Consider the following 24,057-nt stretch of genomic DNA (forward strand, 5'->3'; position numbering starts at 1 on the left):
GCCATGGGATGTTGGAATCAGCGCTGCAACTTTGGCTACTGATCGGCAGAGATGGCACCGCAACTTGGTCCACGGAACGGGCGCTGGCTAGTTAGGAAAGGTAGATGGCGCTGTTGGCTTTGAATGATGGATGTCGTTGCTTGCTTGGCTACATCCATGGAATGGTGCTGCTGGATAAATTTGCGGAGAAGCAGAGATGGCACGGCTGTCTCCTGATTCGTGGAATGGTGGATGGCGCTGCTTTGAACAGCCAAGATGGCGCTTCTTTGGCTAGTGGAGATGGTGTTGCTTTGAACGGATAAGATGGCGCTACTTCGGCTGGCTAGGTCAGCGGCGCTGCTGGCTACGGAAAGGTAAATGGAGCCTGATTTCAGTCCATGGAACGATGGAAATTGGCTTCAGTCCGCGGAATGGTGGAAACTGGCTTCAGTCCGTGGAATGGTGGAAACAACACTTGGAACTTTGGCTACCAAATAGTGAGGATGGAGCCGGCTAGGTCACAAGCTGAAAGGAGATAACACGGCTTTGATCACGGAGTGATGAAGTCATGGAGCTGCTTCGAGCGGTGAAGGTGGCGCTCCTTTGGTTGTCTGACCGTTTTTTCTCCCGATCCCCATTAGGGTTTCGACAAGAGACTCCATCTGGTTGAGACTGTTTTTAGGCCATCGTGTAAGCTCATTGTGTTTGCTCGGCATCCGTTTCTCTATAGGGTTTCCACAGTATATATGCTGGTGCAATTTGGTTGTTCTTCTTAGTTCAAAACAAAGACTTTCTCGGTTGAATCCATATTTCCTTCATCATGTCGAGCAGAAGCGAATCATCTTCGAGTCGGCTAGATTCTTCAGTCAAACGTAGGCGGTTGTATCCAGAGCATGTATTTAACCATCTCTTAATTTTACAAATTTTGAATCTTCTTTTCCCATAACATTCCTTCTCTCTTATTTTCTCAATGTGGACAAATACCTGATTGTGGCAACAACTCCCCCGTCCGGGTCATCCGAGTTAAGAAGATCATATCGGTACGTTTTTTTATTGACCGATAGATATTTGTTTGTTACCATCGGAGAGTGAGAAAGAGAGAGTTTCTTTTGTGCAGAGATATTCATCTGGAACATGTGTGATCGTCGTCGATGATGATGATCTGACCACCCCCTTCCTTCGAATTCGAGTAAACCAACCGCTGCATATCTGGAGAATGTTGATTTGGGTATTTCTTGCCATGAATATCCCAATGCAGGTTTGTCATTCAAAGTACACATGAGGTGTTTATCTTCTAGCTACCGAAACGTTGGTAAATTCCTAGTGCGAAAGGAATTCGTGACTCTGTACACGAAAACATGGATAAGATATGGCCATATTGCCACCAGGAACATGGTGAAGCATTACTCGTCTGCTTTGGTTACCACAGTGAACTGTCTCCTTCCCATGATTGTTGAAATGGAGGGCACATCCATCCGCGACGTCACGGAATCAACTATTGAAAAGTGGGAAAAGATGGTGTCTACCTGTGTATCCCATGAGTTTAACGTAAGTTGGCTGCGGCATCGCCTTGAAATTGTGAAGGTTGATAGAGACGGTATCCTTGCCAACGTCGTTCCTCCCACAAATGCCATTTTGGAAGAGGGCAAGGCTCTGACTGTGGAATCCCAAAATGTGGAAAATGCAATCCAGAACTTGAAGAGTAAGACTGAAAGATAACAAAAAAGGTTGAAGATGATGCTTTCAAGGAACTACAATCTATTGGATGGGATTTTCTGAGTTATGTAGTTGTGAGACACCTGGTTTTACATCTGGGTCTCGGATTTTTTTTTTTTTTGTGTATTGGTTTTGGAGAAATAAGATAATTTTCATTAATGTGTTTTAACTGAATGAAATTTGATAAATGGGATGTGAAGGAAACAGAAAAATGCCTGGCTGGCCGTGCTAAGAGACGGCGAGGGGTGGGGTAACGGTTAAGCGTAGTATGCCTTGAGCCATTTTCCATTGATGACTGTTTCCAATTTTCCTCCGTCTTCCTTGATGACCTTGTAGTATCCACTGTTATACGCTTTGGTGACCACATAAGGCCCTTCCCATTTTGGGGAGAATTTTGGTGCTGACATGTCTTAATGGATGTGTTTGGCGGTCTTCAACACTAGATCCCCTACTTGAAAAACTCGAGGTTTCACAGCTTTGTCATATGCTCGGGAAATTCCATTTTTGTATGCTTGTGCATGATCTTCCGCTTTAGCTCTTCTGGAATCCAAAGTGTCTAGCTCCGCTACCCTGGCATTCAATGTTTCGACTTCATTCCATTGGACTCCACTTGCCTCGGCAATCCTAGCCGATGGGATTTTAATTTCCGCTGGGAGAATGGCATCTGCGCCGTAGACGAGGGAATAGGGAGAGGATCCAGTAGAGCTCCTTGGCGATGTCTGGTATGCCCAAAGCGCCATTTGCAGTTATTCGTGCCATATCCGAGGGTTATCGTGCACTGTCCGGCTGAGGATTCGAATTAGAGTCTTGTTGGTGTTTTCGGCCTGCCCATTCCCTTGGGGGTAGTAAATGGTGGAGAAGACTTGTTTAATTCCATATTCTTCAAGTAACTCCCGTACTTGCTTATTGGTGAAAGGAGTGTCATAGTCGGTAATGATGTGTTTAGGCACGAAGAAATAACAAATGATATATTCCTTAATGAACGCTGCAATTTTGGCTCCAGAGGTCCCTCGTAGAGGGATGGCTTCGACCCACTTGGTAAAATATTCAGTTGCGCTTATTATATACTCATGCTGCTTCGACGATGGCGGGTTGATATTCCCAATGATGTCGAGTCCCCAACTATAAAACGGCCACAGACTGCTTACCGAATGCAGGGTAGTAGAGGGTGCGTGGACAAGATTTCCATGGATTTGACATTTGTGGCATCTTTGAACAAAAGCAGCCGCATCATCCTCCATGGTCGTCCAGTAGTACTGCTCATGTTTGGAGAAACAACTTCCTTTTTCCTTGGTGCTCGCCTTCGTGCATTTCATTCAGCATTATTGGGATTTCTACCTCGCCCAGGCATCGTAATAAATATCCTCCAAAACCTTTTCGATACAGGATTCCTTCATGGAGTATGAATCTCTTGGATCTTTGATTTACCTTGGTTGCGTCTTTCTTGCTGGTAGGGAGCACGTCGTCGCGAAGATAACTGATGTATGGATTTTTCTAGTCCTCAGCGTCGTCAACATTGAAAACTTCCAAATGATGCGGCGATGCTTGGCAATTGAAGTAAGATCCTTGGTGTGATCGAGATTGAGCCTCCATTTCTGGACAGTAGTAGTCGAGGCGTTGCAGACGACGATAAAGTGTTACCACCAACGTTTGCCCGCAAATTTCGCTATGAATATGGTTAAGCTGCTGATGTGCCTCTTCATCTCCGATGCATCTTGACAGGAACCATCTGGGTTCCGGTGGTACAACATCCCGTGAAGCATGAAGAATTTTTGTAAGGTTTTGAGACTGACTTTTCCTTGGGAAAGCGAGCTGTTAAGTTCTTGAATAATCGGTGTTCTCCAGTCGTTGGTTTCAGTTTTCTTAGATTGTGAAATCCATGTTGATGTTATGGTTCGTCTTTTCACCGTCAGGGTTTCTTCCAAACCTTCGAACTACAGCTTCGATGCTAATGTGGCTAGGCAATCAGCATGTTTGTTGTTGCTATGGCCAACATGTGTTATGGTTGCATCAGCGAAGTAATTTATCAACTTTTGCGCCTCGGATCTATATAGGGCCAGTGTCACCTCTTTAAGTGCGTATACACCATTCAACTGGTTAACCAGTAATTTAGAATCTCCCCTTATTTCCAGACGAGTGGCTCCAGCTTTCTTGGCTAATGACAATCCTATGAGAAAGGCTTCATACTCCATTGAATTATTGGTGCAATGAAAGTCTGGCTTGAAGGAATGTGAGAAAACTTCACCAGTTGGGATACTAGAACCACGCCCGCTCTTCCTATATTATTGCTAGGGGTGGCGAAGCTATCGAAAAATAGTATCCACACTTCTTCTTTGACTAAAGAGATTTCCGGAAATTCTCTAGGAAGGTCTTCGTGCAGTGTTGTGGTACCCTCTCCTGGGAAAGCTGCTAGTAAATCTGCGACCGCTTGTCCTCTGATAGCTTTTGGGGAAGCGCACGTTATATGAAGCTCTGACATTTGGAGGAGCCATTTGGCTGGCCTTCCTATCAGGGCGGGTTTTGAAAGCAAGAACTTTACGGGATCGAACTTAGATATCAACACCACTTTGTTTGAGAGCAGATAATACCTAAACTTCGGAATGGAGTGAATCAGAGCTAGGCACGCCTTTTCTGCCTTAGGGTATCTGAGTTCAGCATCCCTCAAAGTCCGACTGAAGTAGTATATAGGGTGCTCAATTCCTTCATCATCTTCTTGGGCGAGAAGAGCCCCGACAGCCGTATCACTAAAAGCAGTGTAGAGACACAACGGTCTTCCTTGTACAGGGGATTTCATGACGGCTGGGGATGACAGTATCTGTTGAATCTTCCGAAAAGCCTCTTGTTGTAGCGTTGTCCAAACAAAACTTGCCCCTTTCTTCAGCAAGGGGGTGAATAAAGCAACGAGCTGAGCTAAACCCGGCATAAAATGCCGGATGTAGTTTACCTTACCCATGAAGCTCTGGAGTTCATTCACATTTTGTGGAGGTGGCATCGTGAGGATGGCTTGGGTTTTGGCTGGGTCGACTTTGATTCCCTCGACGGTCACCTGGAAACATAGAAATTTGCTCGAAGAGACGCCAAAGGCACACTTCAAAGTATTCATATTTAGTTTGTATTCACGACACCTTTCAAACACCTGTCGCAGAACCTCTGTATGGGCCTCCCGGGTTTTTGATTTAACCACTATGCCATCTACGTAGTCTTCAACTTTATTATGCATCATATCATGTAAAATTGCGGTCATGGTGTGTTGGTAGGTAGCGCCAGAATTTTTCAAACCGAAAGGCATCACGGTATAGTAAAAGTTTCCGAGAGGAGTTCGAAAAGCTGTCTTACTTGCGCCGTGCTCATACATCTTTACTTGATTGTAGCCGTTGTACCCATCCATGAAAGAGAACGTGTCGTGACCACTGGTGGCGTCTACCAGTATATCAATGTTAGGAAGAGGAAAATCATCCTTGGGGCAACATTTGTTCAGATCCATAAAATCAACACAACACCTGATTTGGCCACTCTTCTTCTTTACTGGAACCTCATTGTCCAAGCAGGTGGGATGGTGAATGGGTTTGATGAAACCAGCGGCCAGTAATTTTTGAATTTCCGACTTGATTTGTTCTTCCACATCGTGTCTGAACTGTCTCGGAGATTTTTTGACCGGTTTGGATCTGGGTATTATATGTAGATGATGAGTGACGAGTTTCTCATCCAATCCAGGCATTTCCTCGTACGTCCACACGAATACGTCTTGATATTCCTTAAGAAGGTCCACCAGTTTTGCACGTTCGTCGGCACATAGAGTTGAGCTGATGGAGACCGGCCGTGAAGATTCCTCACTTCCGATGTTGATAACTTCGACTTCATCTGTGGTGGAGTTGGTTCCGTCCTGCAGTTTTCGTGGTGTATCCGGCACCTCCTCTTGTGACCCGATGTTGTGATTGCATTCCATTGGGCGGAGAGACTGGGTGATAGTCTCCCATTCTAATTTCTAACAACGGCGACGATATACGGTTTTCCCTTTTTCGTCACGGCTTGCAATAAAACCCCGCTCCCGCTTGGTATGAGTACGAGCCATACTTCCGTTCGATAAGGGGAAATTGGCGTGCTTTTATTTTGGAGGGATGGTACGAGATTGGGTCTCTTCTTCGATTGATATCCATGTCGGGAGTGGAGTGCAGTGAAACTTGCCTGTCGATTCCCGCAAATTTTCTTTAGGTTCGAACATCTCCATACCGCAGATTGGTGCATAAGGAGATGATGACGCGGGAATGCGAATAACTTCTTCATTCAACATGGTCTTTAGGCACTGGTGATATGTTGAAGGGACGACCCTATTATCGTGGAGCCACAGTCTTCCCAGTATCATGTGGTAGTCTGGCTCTTTTTCGATTACCTCGAACTTTACCTTTGATTGGATTGGTCCTACTGACAGATTCAGGTTGATGTATCTGTACGTGCTGGTTTGGTTTCCTTCGAAATCTGTCATCATGGTAGGCTGTCGTGTAATTTTGCTTGGCCGCACCTTGGATGTTCTGAGCGTTTTGAGAGTAATAACGTTGGAGGACGCTCCCGTGTCGATGAGGGCCCTTTTGAAATCTGAATCCTTCATGCGAGCAGTGACGTCTAGCGCCCGGTTATGTCCTTATTCTTCCATCATGTCGTCTTCAGTAAATGTAACATTGTTGATGTATATCTCTGATATTCTTGGAGTCTCCGAGCGTAAAGGAACCAAACACATGTCTAGGGCTATTTGATTAATCGCAGTAAATGTCTCCGCTCGTTGGTCCCTTGAAAGGTGCACAAGTTTACATAAACTTTCCACCAACTCGGCTGCTTCCTGGTTCACCGGTTTTTGATTGGTGGTGAAGATGTTGACCTGAGAACGATCATCCGGGACGTCATTCCCCAGTGTTGGAATTTACGGGGCGGGTGAACCACTCAAGTCTGATGTGAATCTGATAAGAAAGTTGAGTATGTTGTTTATCGTCTCTTTCATCAGGTCCATGTTCCTTGTGTGGATCTCCTTAACCCGTGTCAATTCGGCCAACCTCGGAATTTCTTCATTGGTTGCGCCATTAGGTGCCGTGTTGGGAGAAGATACATCACCATTCTCAGGAGTCCGAGTGAAGTTTGGGATCATGGACTTAGTTTTAATACCGACCATCTTCTGGAAATTGGTGTTGCAACCGAGAGATTTAACCTCCCACTGTGGTCGCAAATTGTTTGTGAGTGAAAACTGTTTCTGCTAGTTTTGGTAAATTTAGGTGTGTGAATGAGAAAAGAATTTAAACCCTAAACAATGCACTGCACAGGAGTACTTTTGATTCGAGAGATAAATTTATACAATCCTGGCCTAAACCAAGAAATGGTCGTTCCAGGCTTGCTTCGGTCACAAAGTCAAGGATAAGGGTTGGTCTTACGGAGGGAAGCGGAGAGAGTGTTGAGACCAAAATCGTTGATTCTGAAGATGTGGTTGTTTATGACTTGTATCTGAAAGTAGAACTGGATAGCATAATGGAAAGATACCAGGCGATTTCTAGATACTGTATTGTTGCCGACTAAAAACTTGTTGTTTGGTGAAAAATAGGTGAAGCCTATTTATACAAGTCATATTGAAACGTACCATGGTCTCGTAGGAAGTGGAAACGATTGAGTGGTGGAAGAAAAGAGTAACGTGTAACCGTCAGATGTTATGCTTCCATGATGAAGGAAGTGAATTCATGTAACCGTCAGACATTATGCTTCCATGATAAGGGAAATAAATTTGTTTACACTGTTACTTTTCACCACCACTATTGTCCTGTTTCATGACACTTTCTTGTAACGAGAGCATTGCACGCCGCACGCTGTAAACCGCCAGACCAATACCTTGATGAGCATCCCCCAGTTTGTGACATGTTTGATGTCTCGAGTGTTTTCGTGGAAAACATGTAGCACTTCGCTACGTGTGGCAAGTCAAAGTCAAGGGACTTACCGCAGGAAAATAACATGTAATGCTATTAGGATCATTTTGGATGGTCGCCTAAAACTTGCCACAAGTTTGCCAGTTCGGTGGCGAACTTCGATGGCTGAGATCACATCTCATGAAGGAGGATATCCGTTGATTATGGCTACCTTGTGTTGGCGCCTGATAATGGCGCGGTGGATTTTTGGTATACACCAGTGGCAATGTGGCATAGCTGGCATGGCTCGTGCATGCCAGTGGCATGGTGGTGCAAGTGGCGCCTGGCGTAGCCATGGACACTATATTTAGGCAGCTGGTCGCCTGAAGCTTGCCACAAGTCTGTCAGTTCGGTGGCGAACTTGGATGGGTGAGATTGCATATCATGAGGAAGGAAGGCCATTGATTATGGCCGCATCTTGTTGTATAGCGAAGTGGCGCCATTGGCATAGTGGTCCCTGATGGAGCCATGTCATAGCGGCATGCCAGTGGCGTTGTAGCATGGCCAAAGCCAAGATTTGGGTCCTTGGCCAAAGTTAGGGATTGGCGGCATAGCCAAGGCTAGAGTTCGGTGGTATGGCCAATGCTAGGGTTTGGTGGCATGGCCAATGCTAGGCTTTGGCGGCATGGCGAATGCTAGGGTTTGGCGGCATTGCCAATGTTAGGGTTTGGCGGCATGGCCAATGCTAGGGTTTGGCGTCGTGGTGTTGGACCCACATGTGCCGTGGAAACATTGGACCTATTTCCACATCAATCCCAACACTCTGAGAAACGTTATTTGGCTTTGGTTGGCGTAGCAACTTTTCCCAAATTAGGGTTTGGCATGTTGAAGCCCTAATTAGTGCGTGTGGCATGCGGCCGCGGCATCGCGATATTTTTGTGCAAATGGTGCCATAGCTATGCCAAAGGAGTTATGGAAAGGCCATGGTGTGGAAACGGCCACAAGAGTAGGGATTTCCATGGTGGCTATGATATGGCGCCAACCCTAGGGCTTCCTGGGTCCCACGCGGCTCGTGGCATGTTGTGGCGTCGAAGTGGCATAATTTGTGCCACGACTGGAAATTAGGGCTTTGGTAATGCATAGGCGTTCCTTTGACTAGAAAACCCTAATCTTAAGCTTTTCATGGCGTTTGCCACGAACGGGAGGTAGGTTAGCATATAGGACGCTATTTGTGGCACATTGGCATGTTACTGCGACAGAGTGGCATGTTACTACGGTAGGGTGGCATGTTGGCATGCCAATGTTGTTGTGGAAGAGCGTGTTTGGGTTTCCAATTAGTATGGCGGCGCGACAGGGTGTGTTTGGCCTTTAATGTATAGTGGCGAGTTTAGAGCGACTTGATTGGTCAAGAAAAGGGGCGTCCAAACATAAGGCGCGGCTACAACTCTAGTGCTCGTGGTGCTTTTTAAAGTGACCTGATTGGTCGGCAGGAAGGAGAGGGGTCGGCCAAGCATGGGCGTGGCCACACTTTTGGTATAAGTGTGGCGGCTTTAGAGAAACCTGATTAGTTGATGGGAAGTGGGGTCGGCAAGTAAGGTCCCAGTCATAAATTATGTGCGCGTGGCTAGTTTAAGGCGACCTGATTGGTCGAGGGAAATAAGGCCGGTTTAGGATAGGGTGTGGCCAATGGCAAGTGGCGCCAGTTTGCCTAAGGCATGGCCACGCCTCCCTTGGCTGTTGCGGCTCCCTGTTTTCTGATTTCGGGCAAGATTTTGCACCTACTATTCCATGGAGGATTAATTACCTAGTTTGCCTAGGCTTACTTTCAATAAGCAAGGTCTGGTATACTGCGCAAGGCGCAAAAGTAATTGATTGAATTCTATGTGTTGACACAAAGTTCTTTAAGTTCATATCCAGAGAGCAGCATGCTTTCTGATTGAATACCTCATGCAAACACCTTATCCTTGATATTTGGAAATTCGTGCTACTCTACTTCCATATCAACATTAAGGGTTCAGCCAGGGAACATAGCATAGAAAGCATTCAAAGAAACTTATATTAAGTAAATATAGGCAAGGCGCCGAAATTTACAGAACATGGGATGGTTGCTACATGCACCATACTGGATAAATTTCATGTAAATACATTGAATGGCTCAATAAATATGTCAGTGGAGAGGTTAACACTCATGGCTCCGTTTCCTTTACAGAGTGGCGTCACATCAGATGCAAAGTTTTACAATTTTAACCCTAAGCTAAAAACCACCATCAACACCCTTATAATCAGTTTCCTTTCCTCATCAGAAATCTCTTTGTAGGTCATCTATTTTATTTGTGATTTTCTTATTTAAAATGAAGCGGCTCATTTGGTAGCTGGACATACTTGCCAAAGTTGCCTTATTAAGCACCAATTTACTAGTCTGTGCTAAGTTTTTTCCCATCCAACCTTGTATTTTCTGCTCCATTTTTTCAACGAGTCCTTCGAAAAAATTTATTTTTGCCTTACTGATGAAAAAGGGAGTTCCTATATAAGAGTCTAGAGGGTTTATTTTTTTTATTTTAAGTAATTTACTAATCATTCTCTGATGTTTTGGTTGTACTTTTTTACTAAAGAATACTCCTGATTTATCAAAGTTTATTAACTGTCCTGAAGCCTTGCCAAAAGATTCAATTAGAGCAAGATTGTTGTGACACTCTCTGAGATCAGCTCTAATGAAAAGAAGGCAATCATCAGCAAAAAAAAGGTGAGAAATGGGACTGTTTTTTTGGGGTAATTTTGATACTGTTTATTAGTTTCTCTTCTTCACTAGTTAACAGAAGTGTGGAGAAGATCTCCATGCAGATGATGAACAAATAAGGGTATAGAGGATCCCCTTGCCTAAGCCCCATAGTTGGTTTGAAGTACTCCCCTGGGCTTCCATTAAGCAACACTGCTATGGAAGAAGTTGATATGCATTGATGGATGAGTTTGCAAAAATTGTTGTCAAACCCAAAAGCTTTCATTGCAGTGATCAAGAATTCCCAATCAACTCTATCAAAAGCCTTGGACATATCAATCTTGATTCCCATTCCAGCATGTTTCACTTTCTTTTTCTTAAAGGAGTGGATAATCTCTTGAGAAATAATGATATTGTCAGATATTTGCCTTTTAGAGAGAAAGGCAGCTTGGAAGGGAGAGATGATAGAGTTAAGGAGAGGTTTCATCTTGTTTGTTAAATTTTTTGCTATAATTTCATACATTGTATTGCAGAGACTAATTGGTATAAAATCTTTAGGGTGTCTACTCTTAGGTATAAGGAAAAAAAGAGTTTTATTGAATTCAGGGTGTAGCACACCTTATTCAAAGAAATACTGAATAACAGATGCTACTTGTTCCCCTACTGTTTCCCAGTTTAATTTAAAGAAACTAGATGGGAAACCATCTGGTCCTGGTGATTTGTTTGGCTTTAAGATAGTATTATCTCCAGAAGAGATGCAAGGTTGAATATTCTGAAAAAGCAAAGGATTACGGGAGGGAGGGGGAGAAGGAGCTGAAAAGAGTTTCAAAAAGTAGTCTGACAGAGTTTCTTGAATTTCATCACTTTTAAAGGTTCTCATTATCACTCCTTTTAAGACATTCTATGTTATTTCATTTTCTTCTTTTCATAGTCTTAGTATGAAAAAATTTAGTATTTTTTTCTCCTAGTTGGACCATGTTATCTATAAATTGTTGTTTTGCTATGGCTTCTTGAGTAACATAAAGGTTTTCTAATTGGGAAAGTTAATTTATCCTTAATTTTATCTTCCTTTCTGTACACAAAACTGGAATTATTCAGGGTATCAATTTGGGACAAGATTCTTTTGATTTGTTTAGAAGGAAGTCCAAAAATATTCTTTTTACAGAAATCTAAGTTAGTTTGCAATGATTGAAGGTTCAAAATCAAAGAATTAGTAGGATTCTCCCTAATAACATGGTCCCAAGATTCTTTAATAATTTGGACACAAGAGCTTTCTTTTTTCCAAGTGTCATATAATTTAAAGGTGTAAGAAGTTTTGGTACAAGTAGTATCTAAGTTTAAGGTTATGGGACAATGATCGGAACCAGCTTCCACCAGATGAGAGAGCTCGGCATTTGGGAAATTAGTATCCCATTCTATGTTGACTACTGCTCTGTCCAGCCTCTCTTGGATAATTGCCTTGTCCTCTCTATGATTATTCCATGTAAATTCATATCCTATAAATCTTAAGTCTAAAAGGCCTGCCTTAGACAAAATATTTTGATAATATACACTATTAGTTTTCTTCAAAGGTAATCCTCCTATTTTGTCTTCCTGACTGGAGATCATGTTAAGGTCCCCTAGTAGAACCCAAGATATAGATTGTTTATCTACTTGTTCAGAGATGTCAGTAAGGAAATCCCATGCTACATTTCTATTTGAAGGATAAGGGCTACCATGAAAGCATGTTAATAACCATTTCTTAGAATCAGAGTTAGTTTGAACAAGAATGTTGATCATGTTTAAGTTCCAATGTACTATTTCGAAGGAAAATCCATCCACCCATCCTAATGCTAGACCACCAGTTAATCCTATATGATCTGCAATATGAGTATTGGGATAATCTTTTAAAAGATTCTTAACTAATTGTTTCTTTGATTTAGTTTCAGAGAGAATTTTTTTTCCAGGTTTATCACTATTAATCAGATGATTTTGGTGATTTTGGGTAAAAGGGTTTCCACACCCTTGCACATTCCAAGACATAATTTTCATGTTGGTAAATGGAGTACTACAACTACATAAAATATGCTAAAGGGATATTTCTTAGATGTGAGACTATGTGAGAACTAAAATTAACAAGGCAGATTCAATTGAATCAATAATTATATCTAATTAGCAAAAGAAATTCAGAATTTTAGGATTACCTGGATTTCGACCATTTGCTCAGATGGGGAGTCTAGAATGAAAGGAACCGGTAAATAATCATCTGTTGCCTGATTTTGTTCTTTGGGATTAGAGCCATATTGATCAATATTATGCAAGTTGTCCGAATCCGTGACCAAAATTCGGAGCCCTTCAGACGATGAAGAAGATGGGAAATCCGGGACTGATAATTTGAATGCAGATTTAGGATGAGTTTTGGGGGATGCATGTGATGTATGTAATAGATGCAGACTAGGATGAATAGAGCTATCATGAGATACAAAAATGGATGATGCAATAGATTCAGAAGAGATTGGAGAAGAGAGGTTCTCAAGAGCATCTTCAAAAGGAGGAGATGAGAAAGACAATCTTCGATTAAATAAGAGAGGTTCTGATTCCAACCTAGAACTAATTGGATTGACAAGAACCTGTTCTAGCTCAATAACTTGTTCCGAGTTATTTTCTATCAGTGCCATTGAGTTAATAACTCGATGAGTCTCTGAGTTACCCGATCCAGCTCAAGAACCATGCAGAGGAATAAAGTTTTCTGGCAGGTTAAAAGGGAATGTTCTCTTCCCCAGGATGGAACTTGAGGCCAGCGACATATCTTTATCATAAGTTACCGGTCCCAACGCCTCATAGGATCGATCAACAGTTGTAGGGATAAAACTAGTTTGCTCAGCAGTGGGGTGCTCTTCTCTAAATAACTCAAATAAAGTATCTCTATTTCCTGGGATAGCCAAGAATTGTTCTACAGATTCCATGTTGTCGTGAGCATCAGTGTTGTCTTGAGGGTTCCAGATCTGGATAGGTGTATCATCTAGCCAAAAGATGTCGTCTGCTGGACCCGGAGAAGGCATAAAGATATCATAGATGTCCTCTAAAGGTCTATGCTGAAGAATGGCACATTGGTTGATCTTATGACCAAAACGGTGACAATGCGAACAGAATTTGGAGGGAGATTGAGGTAGGTGAAAGATATTTCTCTTTCAGGATATTGTTTCACTTTAACTAGAGGTTTTTCAATATTAACCAAAACCAAGATTCTTGGTTCGCAATCAAAGCTACCCTTTTCTACTCGACTAATTGCTCCTACCCTACTAGCAGTTAGACCTATGCGTTCTCCTACTCTGTGTTCATGTCTTGTGTTCGAGATACTAGCCCGAAGTGGAATTTCCTTAACCATTTTAGTTGAGATCTGCAAACCAGAGAAAGCAGATCTAGCAGAAAAAACATTACCATAAAGGTACCAAAGACCATTTAACGCTATCCATTCAGATCATCTGCCGTATGAAAAGTAATGATGAACAAATTTGGATCGACTTCTCGGATTTGCAAACCTATGTTAAGACCCCAAAAGTGTTGCAAAACTCCTCTTATATCTTCAGTTGTATAAACTTCGGTTAAGAAAATTCTAGCTAGAATGATGTTGTCTTTAATACCAAATTATCTCATTAAAGCAGGGGGGGTTGGTAGAATACCAGAGTTCGTGTAATTTGCATATCTTTGAGATACAAAAAGCCCACTGAGGTGCTTATAAAGGTTATAACTACTCATAATGAATAAGGAGAAGGGATTCAAGAAACAATCAGAAAGGAGAAGTGTGAAACTACTAGAGAGAAGGAATAATGATAGAAGGGAATTGAAGAAGGATACGATCAACAACACTTATCAATTGGGATTAGTAGATACATTCAGAGAGTTTTTATGCAAGAGATTTTGGGTGACTCTCCGTGAGTTTAGAGATTTTGAGAGACTCTCTAAATGATTTAGAAGGAATTATGGTGATTCATTGAGACAATAAAACATATATGAATTTCAGCTTACACACATGATACAAAAAATATATTTATTTATTTTACAAATGAATATATGAATATTTCAATGAAAATGTATTAGTCCATGCATGGCTAGCAGAAATTCTAACCATTTTCCAATAAAATCAAATCGAGACGAACATAAGGTATTTGAATCTCTGGTAAACTTATTGGGTTTTGGAAGACAACAATTTTTTTTTCATTTTTTATGAATTTAATTGTAGCTTATTTGGTTATGGTTTTTAATATTTTGATATTTAATCCTTAAAGAAAAGAGAAAGAACAAAGTCTCTCAAAATATCACTTATTTAGAGCAAGGGCTATGGAGGTTGAGAGCCTCTTTCATGTATGTGCTGCACAACTCCGATACTTTTTCATAATCTTAAAAAATTTAAACATCAAGTGGGCGCCAATTTTCCTTCTTTGTTTGACGTGTATTCACAATTTCACACAACTTTATATTGGACCGATGGTAATTTAAGAGCCGTATAGTCTCCTCTCCTCTTTGAACCCATGGTGGATTTTCCACTTTTTCACTTACAGGGGGTAGTCAAACAAGATTTCAGAGGACTTCTGGGGAGTTTCCAAATCTACTGTTAGTCCATAAGGATTTTTAGATAGTCTCCCAATGTCTCTTGTTATTCGTTAGAGACTTTTTTTTATGTCATTTAAATTCTCTAAAACTCCATTTTATTGGATTAAGAATTTTTAAGAGTCACTTTAACACCCTTGTTATTCGAATAAGAGTTAAAAGTCATTGATTTGTTGTTTTTAGAGATTTGGGGAGACTTTTCTATGAAAATAGGCATGGTTGAAATCTCTCCTCAAGAGGTGATATTTTGGGAGACTTGAAAATTTGAAAAAAAACTTGGTAAACATGAGAGTCAAGATAACAATGCTTCCATATTAACCGAATTATGGAGGATTACATTCGACCCAATTATCAGTTGTTTTTTTTTGTCATGGATATCCAACGAACAAGTGTCATTGTTGCATGCTTATCCAACCTAGTTGTCATCGGATTATCCAACCTAGTTATCATCGTAAATCTTATTCAACCTCTTAAGAGGTAATCCTCATTTATTTCAAATGGATGAAGAAATTATCATGGATCCAAATGGAGCCTCCGTCCACAAGAGAATGTCTTGAATGATGAGTATATTCCATCATGCAACAAATGATTTGGAAGATAGTAATTAAATGTGAAGAGATATATGCAAATCTTTTTTATTTTTATTTTTAAGATTAAAGAGATAATTGATATCCAGGATTCTGATTATGATATGCAAGATTAGTTACTGCACATAGATTACTTTTTGTTCCATATAATGCTAAGATCTAACGTATAGCAAATAAAATGTGGCGAGATAGTATAGAAAATAAAATGTGGGACGAGGGGAACAAAGACAATGAAAATTAAGTCATATGACAACAATGAGATTTATTTTGACAATGGACACATATTTGATTATGTATTCATGGTACTGTTATAAACGTTGTAACATGGATAATAAAAAATTGAAATACGTTTTAAATTTTTTATGGGATATTATACATTTTGTCTCTAAAAATCACAGAGACTCTTTGCAAATCTCTTTTTTTTTGTCTCTATAAGTTACAAAGACTCTCTAAAATACTTACAGAGAATCACTAAAAGTCTCTAGATTTTCAGAGAATCTCAGGGAGTCACTCAAATTATAAATCTACGAAATTCCATATAAATCTTGTTTGACTACCCCCTGTCAGTTTCTCGCCCATTTTGATATAGATAGAGTGTTAAAACACTCTATCCCATAGCCCTTGCTTTTAGGAGAGACTTTTTTTTAGCCATTTATGGTATGTTTTGTAATAAAAATCTCTACAAGTCCTTTAAAATCATAAATCATTGATTTCAAATTCCAAATCCAATAATAGAGAATTATGAAGATTTTTAGAAAATCACGATCCAATAACAGAGATTGTTTGAGATTTTAAAGAACTCTCTATTGACTAACAAGAGATTTTAGAAGTCTCTAAAATTCTTTCAACATCTTCAAAAGTCTCAATTGACTAACCCCTGTAAATATTTCTCGAAACATGAGCCGATGTATTATATACCTAAGAAAAACTGCATTAAGATTTGGAGGGGCCTGACTAGGGGATCAGAGATGGTAAAAAATATTACGTAGTGGAAGTATCCATAGAGGATAACATTAGTATTTGGCAACATAACTGGATTGACATTGATATGACTCTTTTAGATAGACCAACTGAATACTGGTTATAAGATTATATCCAGGTTTCACGGCTTATTATTCCCTTTGATAGTGAATGGGAACTCTCGGCTGAACTGTTTTCTGCAGATCAGATTGAAAAAATTACTCAAATTCGGCTTCCTTCTTCTGGTGCTGACTCTCTTAGATGGTCATTAACTATTTCTGGCCACTTTCTAACCAAATATGTTTATAAAACTCTTTTAGTAAATCCATGTAACTCAACCCTCAAAAACAAAAACAATGGCTTCGTTTGTGGCATATGAATAAGCTTCCTAAATTTCGTTTATTCATTTGGAAATGCATTCATAATATTTGCCTTTGAAAGACTATCTGATTAGATTTGTAGTTGTTGAAGACGAGTTGTGACCACTGTGTGGTATGTGTTCTAAATCCTTTGATCATATTTTCCTCCACTGCTCTTTTGCAAGAGCAATTTGGTTTATTTTATTCCCTCAAGTTTTATCACAGGTTACTTTCCACAGATCCTTAACAAATTCTTAGTTGGTTTGCACTTAAACCTACTGTTGATTCGTATGTGGCAGTTTTGTCGCAGATTTGGAAGGCTGGATGCAAATCTAGCATTGATCATGTGAAGCAGTGCTTTGTTAATGTTATTCACATGATTAACATACATATGGGCAACCTAAATCAGACGCAAAATTTTCATTTGTCTCTAAAGCAAAATGTTTTTTTCCTCTCCAGTTTCTTCTAACGAACACTTTTTTACATATGCTTTTCTGAAAAATCGAACAGACAGTTGCCTGATGTTCGTTGATGCTTCCCTTGGGAAACATTCTTCTCTTGCAGGTTGCAGAGTTGTCTTCTATGGATGCAATGAAGATTTTGCAGCTGCAAGATGTTGGTTTACATCAACCAAATCAGTAATAGAAACAGAAGAAACAGTTTCGCTACTCTTCGGTAAATGTTGTAAATGATGAAGTTTCTTATATCAACTGGAAACATTTTTTCTTGGTTAGGGATTTACTTTCTTTTCTCAACCTCTTTATAAATATATTAACCGTTATCTTAATACGACGGCAGATAGTCTAGCTAAGTTAGCTATAAAGAACACTTCAGATAAGCTTTGGGTTAATCTTCCTCTTTGTTAATATATTAACCGTTATCTTAATAGGACGACAGATAGTCTAGCTAAGTTAGCTATAAAGAACACTTCAGATAAGCTTTGTTTTAATTTTCCTCCTTGTATTTCTGGAAAAAAAATATTTCTTTATATAATTTTTAGTTTTTGGTAATAAATATTTGCTTTCAAAAAAAAAAAAAGTCTTTCATGTTCTGAGTCCTAATGCTATTAAAGCATCAAGTTGCAGGATGCGTCAACTCTATTGGATATGGATATCAAGAGACTTAATGCTCCAGCTTAATCGCAGGATCATGAGCCCAAGTTATTAAGAGCAAGGGCTATGGAGTGAGGGTTCTCATTTAATATGAATGAGCCTGATTGGATTTGATCAAATTTGGTGTTGCTATGGGTAGATGAGAGGTCCATTTCCCCCCAAAATCACTCATACACTCATTGGAACGAAGAAGTGCTCGATAGTCTTCACTAAGAGGCACATAATCAGACGCTTGGGAAAAATCTTGTGATGGGCGACATGATAATCACGTTAGTGCTACATTTTATACCCATATTTATATTAGCTAGGACTCAATGTCTTTGGCTAACAATACTATTTTAGTGCTTTTGTAGAAAGATCGGAATTTGAGACAAAGACGTCCAAAGACATTTATGTGGCCGGCCTGGTATTTCTATATATCGACGAAAGTGAAGCTATTTCACGGACATCTCATTTAGTGGGCTAAAGACTGCATTTGTTCCAAGAACCTGGAGGTCCTGGACCCAATTGGAATTTTGAGAAGCAAAGAGTGGACGTGGCTAAACCCTCCATCTCTTCTTGTTGGTGCAGCTGATCGTAATCAAGGAGAGGCGCAGGTGGTGCTATAGTTTGAATAGGCAGTAGCCGGAAAACCAGCTGAATTAGCTGCTGCTGCTTCTGTTAATTGTTATGAAGAGCAAGGATGAAGATGTTTCGGCTGGTGGATTTCTGCTCGAGGGACATAATATGGAGCTGTGGTCGTGACCTAATGGATGAAATACAATCTGAAGTTGGAGTTGAATCGAATTTCTCAATGTTGTTCAACAGCAAAGAAGAAATGTGTTGTGGTTGGGGTTTGTGGTTAGCGTTCATTAAGAGTTGCATGCAGTGGTGGCGATGTTGAATTGAAGATGCTTGTGGTGATTCATGGAGTCATCAGTAATACTATGGAATCACTACAAAAAACCTGAGAAAAGGCTACTAAAATCCGGCAACTACCCAAAAAAATTAGTTGCCAAAGGCTTTCGGAACTAGTCAAAGGCAACTAGTAGTTCCTATATACTTCGGAAACAAGTTGATCGCAACTACTATTTTTATTAGTTTTTGAACTGTTTAGCAATGAACATGTGCCAACAACATGAGATACGCTAGTAGCCTAACGCTTCCGGAACTAGGCACACACAACTGCTAGTTCCTGTACACTTTGGCAACATGTTAATGGCAACTCCAGTTTTCATTAGTTTCCAAAATCTTTAGCAACAAATGTAGGCCAATTACATAAAATACGCTTGTAGCCTAATGCTTTCGGAACTAAGCAAAGGCAAATGCTAGAACTTCTAGTTCCTGAATACTCCGGCAACAGTTTAATCACAACTATTGTTTCCATTAGTTTCTAAACACAAAACCAAGTAGATTAGTATGTGGTGACTTGAACTCTGGCATTGTCGGCTTAAAGTCTAAGTCAACAACCATCCTTAACAAGGTTCCAGATTTGTAAGCTTTGTGGAGTCTTTTTAACTATCAGATCACTCTTTCACTGACCTTTAACTTGATGAATTACGGAAGAAGTGGTGCAAATTGCTATCACAAATGCACAATAGAAATGAATACTTAAAACTCAAATAGATAAGAAACTTAACTAGTGCTTACTTGAAGAATACATGGTACCTGAACAATGAGTTCATACATATGTTAACAATTGTTTTATAAATAACACAACTTCAAATTAACAAATGTCAGACCCAAGAGAATGTTAACATCCAGCAATTTGTCTTAAAAAAATTTCATCAAAAGCTTTTCTTAATGAACCACCTACTGGCTTAAGCTTGTTGCGGAAGTACCTCTTACATTTAGAGTTTGACAAAAAGGAACACCTACGGCAAAAGATCATAACAAACTCATTACCCAGTGCACCATACGGGAGAGTGCAACATAAAAACAAAACAAGTAACAATTAATTGTGTGCACATAAATAGAGTACCTGAGAATCGCTCCTGATAAATCTAATACCCCTACCAGGGTAGATCTTTGCACCACTGAATCGACAAAGTTCAGTCCTAAAACCAACAATTTCATAAAGACCCTGAGCTTTCAAAACCTAAAACTCTTCATTCTGATTATAAAAATTCGGTATTCATTTCAAGAAATCACAATCTACATAGCAAATTCTAATAGTAAACACTTGTAAATCAAACCTACATATTTATACACGGATTAAGAACTTCCAAAGCAATTCTTTCACTGATACATGATTCATTTGAGATGCATCTAAGTAGGAAAAGGGATACGGTTATTAAAATTGTCAAATTGAAGATAACCATTCAATTAGAATCAACTGAAACACAATTTCATTCAGCTCAAATTCACTGAATCATTGAACATAAAAACATCTAACCAATTATTTCTAGTTACCAAGGACTAACAATTTCATTGGGTGCCACTAATTAAGGCAGGGATCTTAGTACCTGCTAATGAATATGTTAGTGACGGAAGATTAAGAAAAGGGGTTAGATTAAGAAAATGAATTGCTGATTAACAAAACCCATATCTTATTTTGCTGAGAACGAAAAAAAAACTTAGTTGAGATCTATAGGGAGGATAAGAGAACATCCATTTTCATAAAGCTGGAAAACCAGGGCAGCTACCATGACTTCAGAGAGTGAATCTACTGTAAAAGCGAACAAAAACTAGAGAATGACTCAGACAGTCAATATTTTTGATTGAGTCGCTATGAACATAAATCACACAAACATAAAAACTAATTCACCTCTATTAACAAAATCCACTTCACAGAACCACAATTACCCAATTAAATCAAAATCCAAAACAAAACTTAAAAAGCACCTACACAACAGTGATGAAATGAGAAATGTTATGGTTGTCCATACACTCCACTTTTTCTAACAACTTCCTTCAGAAGAGCTAAAAAGATGCAGAAGTCAAAACATATGCTGTTCTATGAGACATCTACAAACATAATAGTGTCTAATGACAATGCAGCAAATCTACTTGGTACTAGATATTAATACTTACCAAGTACATGTTTAGATGCCTTGGTCTGCAAAAACAGATTTAACAGCCATTAAGCAAAAGCCTCTTGAGGGTTAGCACACTTTCTTTAGTCATTCAAAAATGTAAAAGATGGGATGGGCAAGTAGATGGGTACTAACTGTTTCTACCAAATGATAATGTGAAATCTGGGTGGAATAGATGATGGATAACGTGAGTTCCAATGTCGTGATGAATGTTGTTAATCCACCCATAATCACAATCAACTTTTGTGAGCCCTCCACTTAGATAACTACATTCCTGTTGCATACCAGTAATTTGAACAATTTAGTTTCTTCTGTTTGGGTCTGTAGTGGTTTGAGAACAAAATTGCAGCTAAGCATGTTTAATTTTCTTGGGTATGAAGAAATCAGATTATGTTTCCTAGTTCCTGAACATTAAGAGGATAAAAAATTCAGAATGGGTCTAATCGAAACCGATTCTCACCTCCCCTCTGTGCCGACGAAGCTTTTGCTCGTGGCAGCGGTGATACAAGTAGGTAACCATATCCAACCACATTACAAAGATCTGCATTTGCAATTGAACGTTTAGTAAGAACATTTTACATGATTCAAAATTTAAACAAGATAAACAAATTCAACAAGAACAAAGAACTAGTGAAGTCACCCAATATGGTATCACGTATGACATGAGGACTCGGATTGGACCTACTATACGAGAACACACTACAAGTGATGCAGCCATTGACCTACAACAAAGCCATTGTCAATTTTTCAGTCTCAGTAGAGATCAATTTAAAAACTAAAACATAGGGTGAATGCAGAACCTGAACTCACAGTCTCACCTCTAGTCATCTTACTTCAACTGTAAGAGTGACATTTAGATTAATTGAACATAGATAACTGAACAATTATCTCAACAACAATTGAGAAGAAAACACTCTCACCAAAAAGCACTTTCAAGTTAAGAACCATGAAAATCTTAAAATCCCTAACAAATTCCAGATTCAAAGAATAACCCCCAATTTATCTTAAATCCCTGAAGTCTTAATAGATTTGGTTAAGAAAACCCTTGAAACTTACAAGAAAGTTAGATCCAGTCAAATCCAAATCAAACGGAAATGTTAATTGAAATCTACGACAATTGAATCTAAATCAGTGCGACAATATGTTTCTTAAAAACCAATTATTCAACCTACACACTGTATGGTGCAAAATTGAAAGCTAGCTTATAGTACCCTAACCAGCAAACAGATAATATGAATCCATCGTATACAAATTCAAAATTTTAGCAACCTATGCAAGTCAAATTAATGAGAGAAACTGATCAAGATTTACCTCATAAAAGGCATGACCAACACAGGCCTGTGGGGCATATATAATCAAACATTGATGAAGCTACCAGAAATTTGTCACATCAAAGCCTTTTCCAGCTTCGCTAGAAACCTGATAGCAAACAAACAAAGAGCATACAGATCAGTAAAATTGAGAAAGCAAAATTACTCCTTCAGCTAAATCGAAGAGAAGGGCAGAGATTGATATGAGAGTTATCTCTAAACTCTGAATCACTTTATATATAGTTTTAGAGAGTGTTAAGGGAATTAGGTTTAAAAATCTTCTGTTTCAACAATAACATGAAAATCTGAACCAAAATCACAACCCACACCCAGAAATCAACAACCAAATAAAGGGTTCTATTCAACAATCGATTAAAGAAAAATATTACCGAAAATCGAAATCAAAGTTGTAAGATAAAATTACAGTAGAAAGATACCTTTTGTCCTAACTTCATGAAATCCTTCGATTTGCAAGTTTAAACAACTTTTTCATCTGATCGAAGTAAAAGAGAAAACACCGGAAATTGAGAGAAAGAATATGGGAACCGGAGGAAGTAGTAGTTGAGAAGAGAGGAATCAAACCAGGAAATGGTGACTAGGGGTATTTGGATAATTGGATTTCAAGGAACTTTGAAGATGAAAAGGAGGAGAAGAAATGGTGGTACGGAGTGACCTATGTTTCACCCAGCGTATTATTTGGTGTGGTTGGACTATAAGATTGGACTACCTCACTGCCATCGATCGAAGCCACGTATCACCATCATAAAGATCCAAAGTTTGAGACTTAAGGATCTTATGGTTAGAAACCAGCTGCTAAAACCATCGTTTGTAGTTCCGCTTGTACGGAAAAACTCACACCAATTACCAAATCCAATTTTTCGCAGTAAAAAAATACCGCCCACGGAAAATTGTGGCGGCAAGTTTACAAACTTAAGAGGGAAAAATTACCGCTAAATGAAAAATTATGGCGGAAAGCTTATATCTGAGTTGGCAATCCATGTGATAGACAATATAGATTCCGATTGGTCGGAAAAATAACATACGGATCTAATTACAAAGTTTTGCAAAATGATGATTGCTCAGTCCAAATGCATTATGATCATTTTTACAATTTTCTTTTTGCAGCGTTACCTAAATTCCTGATATGTAAGGTTTCTCCGTTAAGGGTTGTTTATGGTGTGTAATTACTGAAGCATGTATTGGTTAATCTGATTTCTTCAAATCATTTGTATTCGTAAATTGTTCGATCTCATCGGACATGCTTCGATATTTAAATAAGATAATTCCAAAAAAAAATAAAAATTATTCGACTCTAATATTTGTTTCATCTCATTGATACCAGAGTCAATTCGGGACCAATGGAAAATTTTGGCTCACGAATGAGATTCCGAGCTCAATAAAAAGTCTGGAAGATGGTAGATTTTTATTCATAATTGCATATTTTATGGTTTATGATGCAAATTTTGGATCACTAGACGAATTTTGTGTCACACCATGGAAAATGTAGTGAAGAAAATGAAAATTGACAAAAAAAGGGATTAACTGGAAATTTGGGGAAGCGGAAATTTGGAAACTAATACAAAACATGGGCGATTACAACAAAGATTCTTCCAATTTCATAATTTGTTCCATCTTATTTAACATGCTCGGATTCGTCCAATTTCATAATTTGAAAATATATTTAGATATTTGCATCAATTGATTCCAAGAAAGATATTACATTTTTGTTACAACTTTGTGTGACCCTGATTGATTATGTCCTTTAAATTACTTAGCAATTCCTAATATCAAAAAATTAATGAAACTCGTCCGGTTTATCCGAGGTGATCATAAAT

General features: G+C 39.3%; 1 protein-coding gene across 5 annotated transcripts; it reads right to left on the minus strand.

Annotated features, from left to right (window-relative positions):
- Nucleotides 1-19,485: 19,485 nt before the first annotated feature.
- Nucleotides 19,486-22,871, minus strand: LOC113320784 (temperature-sensitive sn-2 acyl-lipid omega-3 desaturase (ferredoxin), chloroplastic-like). 5 transcript variants are annotated; one of them, XR_003346294.1, is made up of 8 exons: nt 22,660-22,871; nt 22,224-22,331; nt 21,553-21,634; nt 21,373-21,453; nt 21,048-21,186; nt 20,911-20,935; nt 19,859-19,934; nt 19,486-19,751 (listed from the first exon to the last, which is right to left on the minus strand). XR_003346294.1 is itself a non-coding variant. In XM_026568677.1 (7 exons), exons 2-7 carry the CDS (start codon nt 22,259-22,261, stop codon nt 19,631-19,633), a joined length of 537 nt encoding a protein of 178 aa, XP_026424462.1. In that variant the 5' UTR covers nt 22,262-22,331; nt 22,660-22,871; the 3' UTR covers nt 19,486-19,630. The 5 variants fall into 5 exon arrangements, 1 of the variants encoding a protein (XP_026424462.1); XR_003346291.1 differs by having other exon boundaries at nt 19,859-20,935; XR_003346293.1 differs by having other exon boundaries at nt 20,911-21,186.
- Between the last annotated feature and the right edge of the window lie 1,186 nt (nt 22,872-24,057).

Source organism: Papaver somniferum, chromosome 11 (genome assembly GCF_003573695.1).
Source record: "Papaver somniferum cultivar HN1 chromosome 11, ASM357369v1, whole genome shotgun sequence".
In the NCBI taxonomy this organism is placed as follows: Eukaryota; Viridiplantae; Streptophyta; class Magnoliopsida; order Ranunculales; family Papaveraceae; genus Papaver; species Papaver somniferum.

Coding starts and splice junctions, on each gene's coding strand:
- LOC113320784 (XM_026568677.1), bottom strand. CDS start 22,261: ATGCCCCACAGGCCTGTGTTGGTCATGCCTTTTATGAG. Junction 21,187..21,372: donor TTCGTCGGCACAGAGGGGAG/GTGAGAATCGGT, acceptor GGTATGCAACAG/GAATGTAGTTATCTAAGTGG. Junction 19,752..19,858: donor TTATCAGGAGCGATTCTCAG/GTACTCTATTTA, acceptor CTTTTGCCGTAG/GTGTTCCTTTTTGTCAAACT.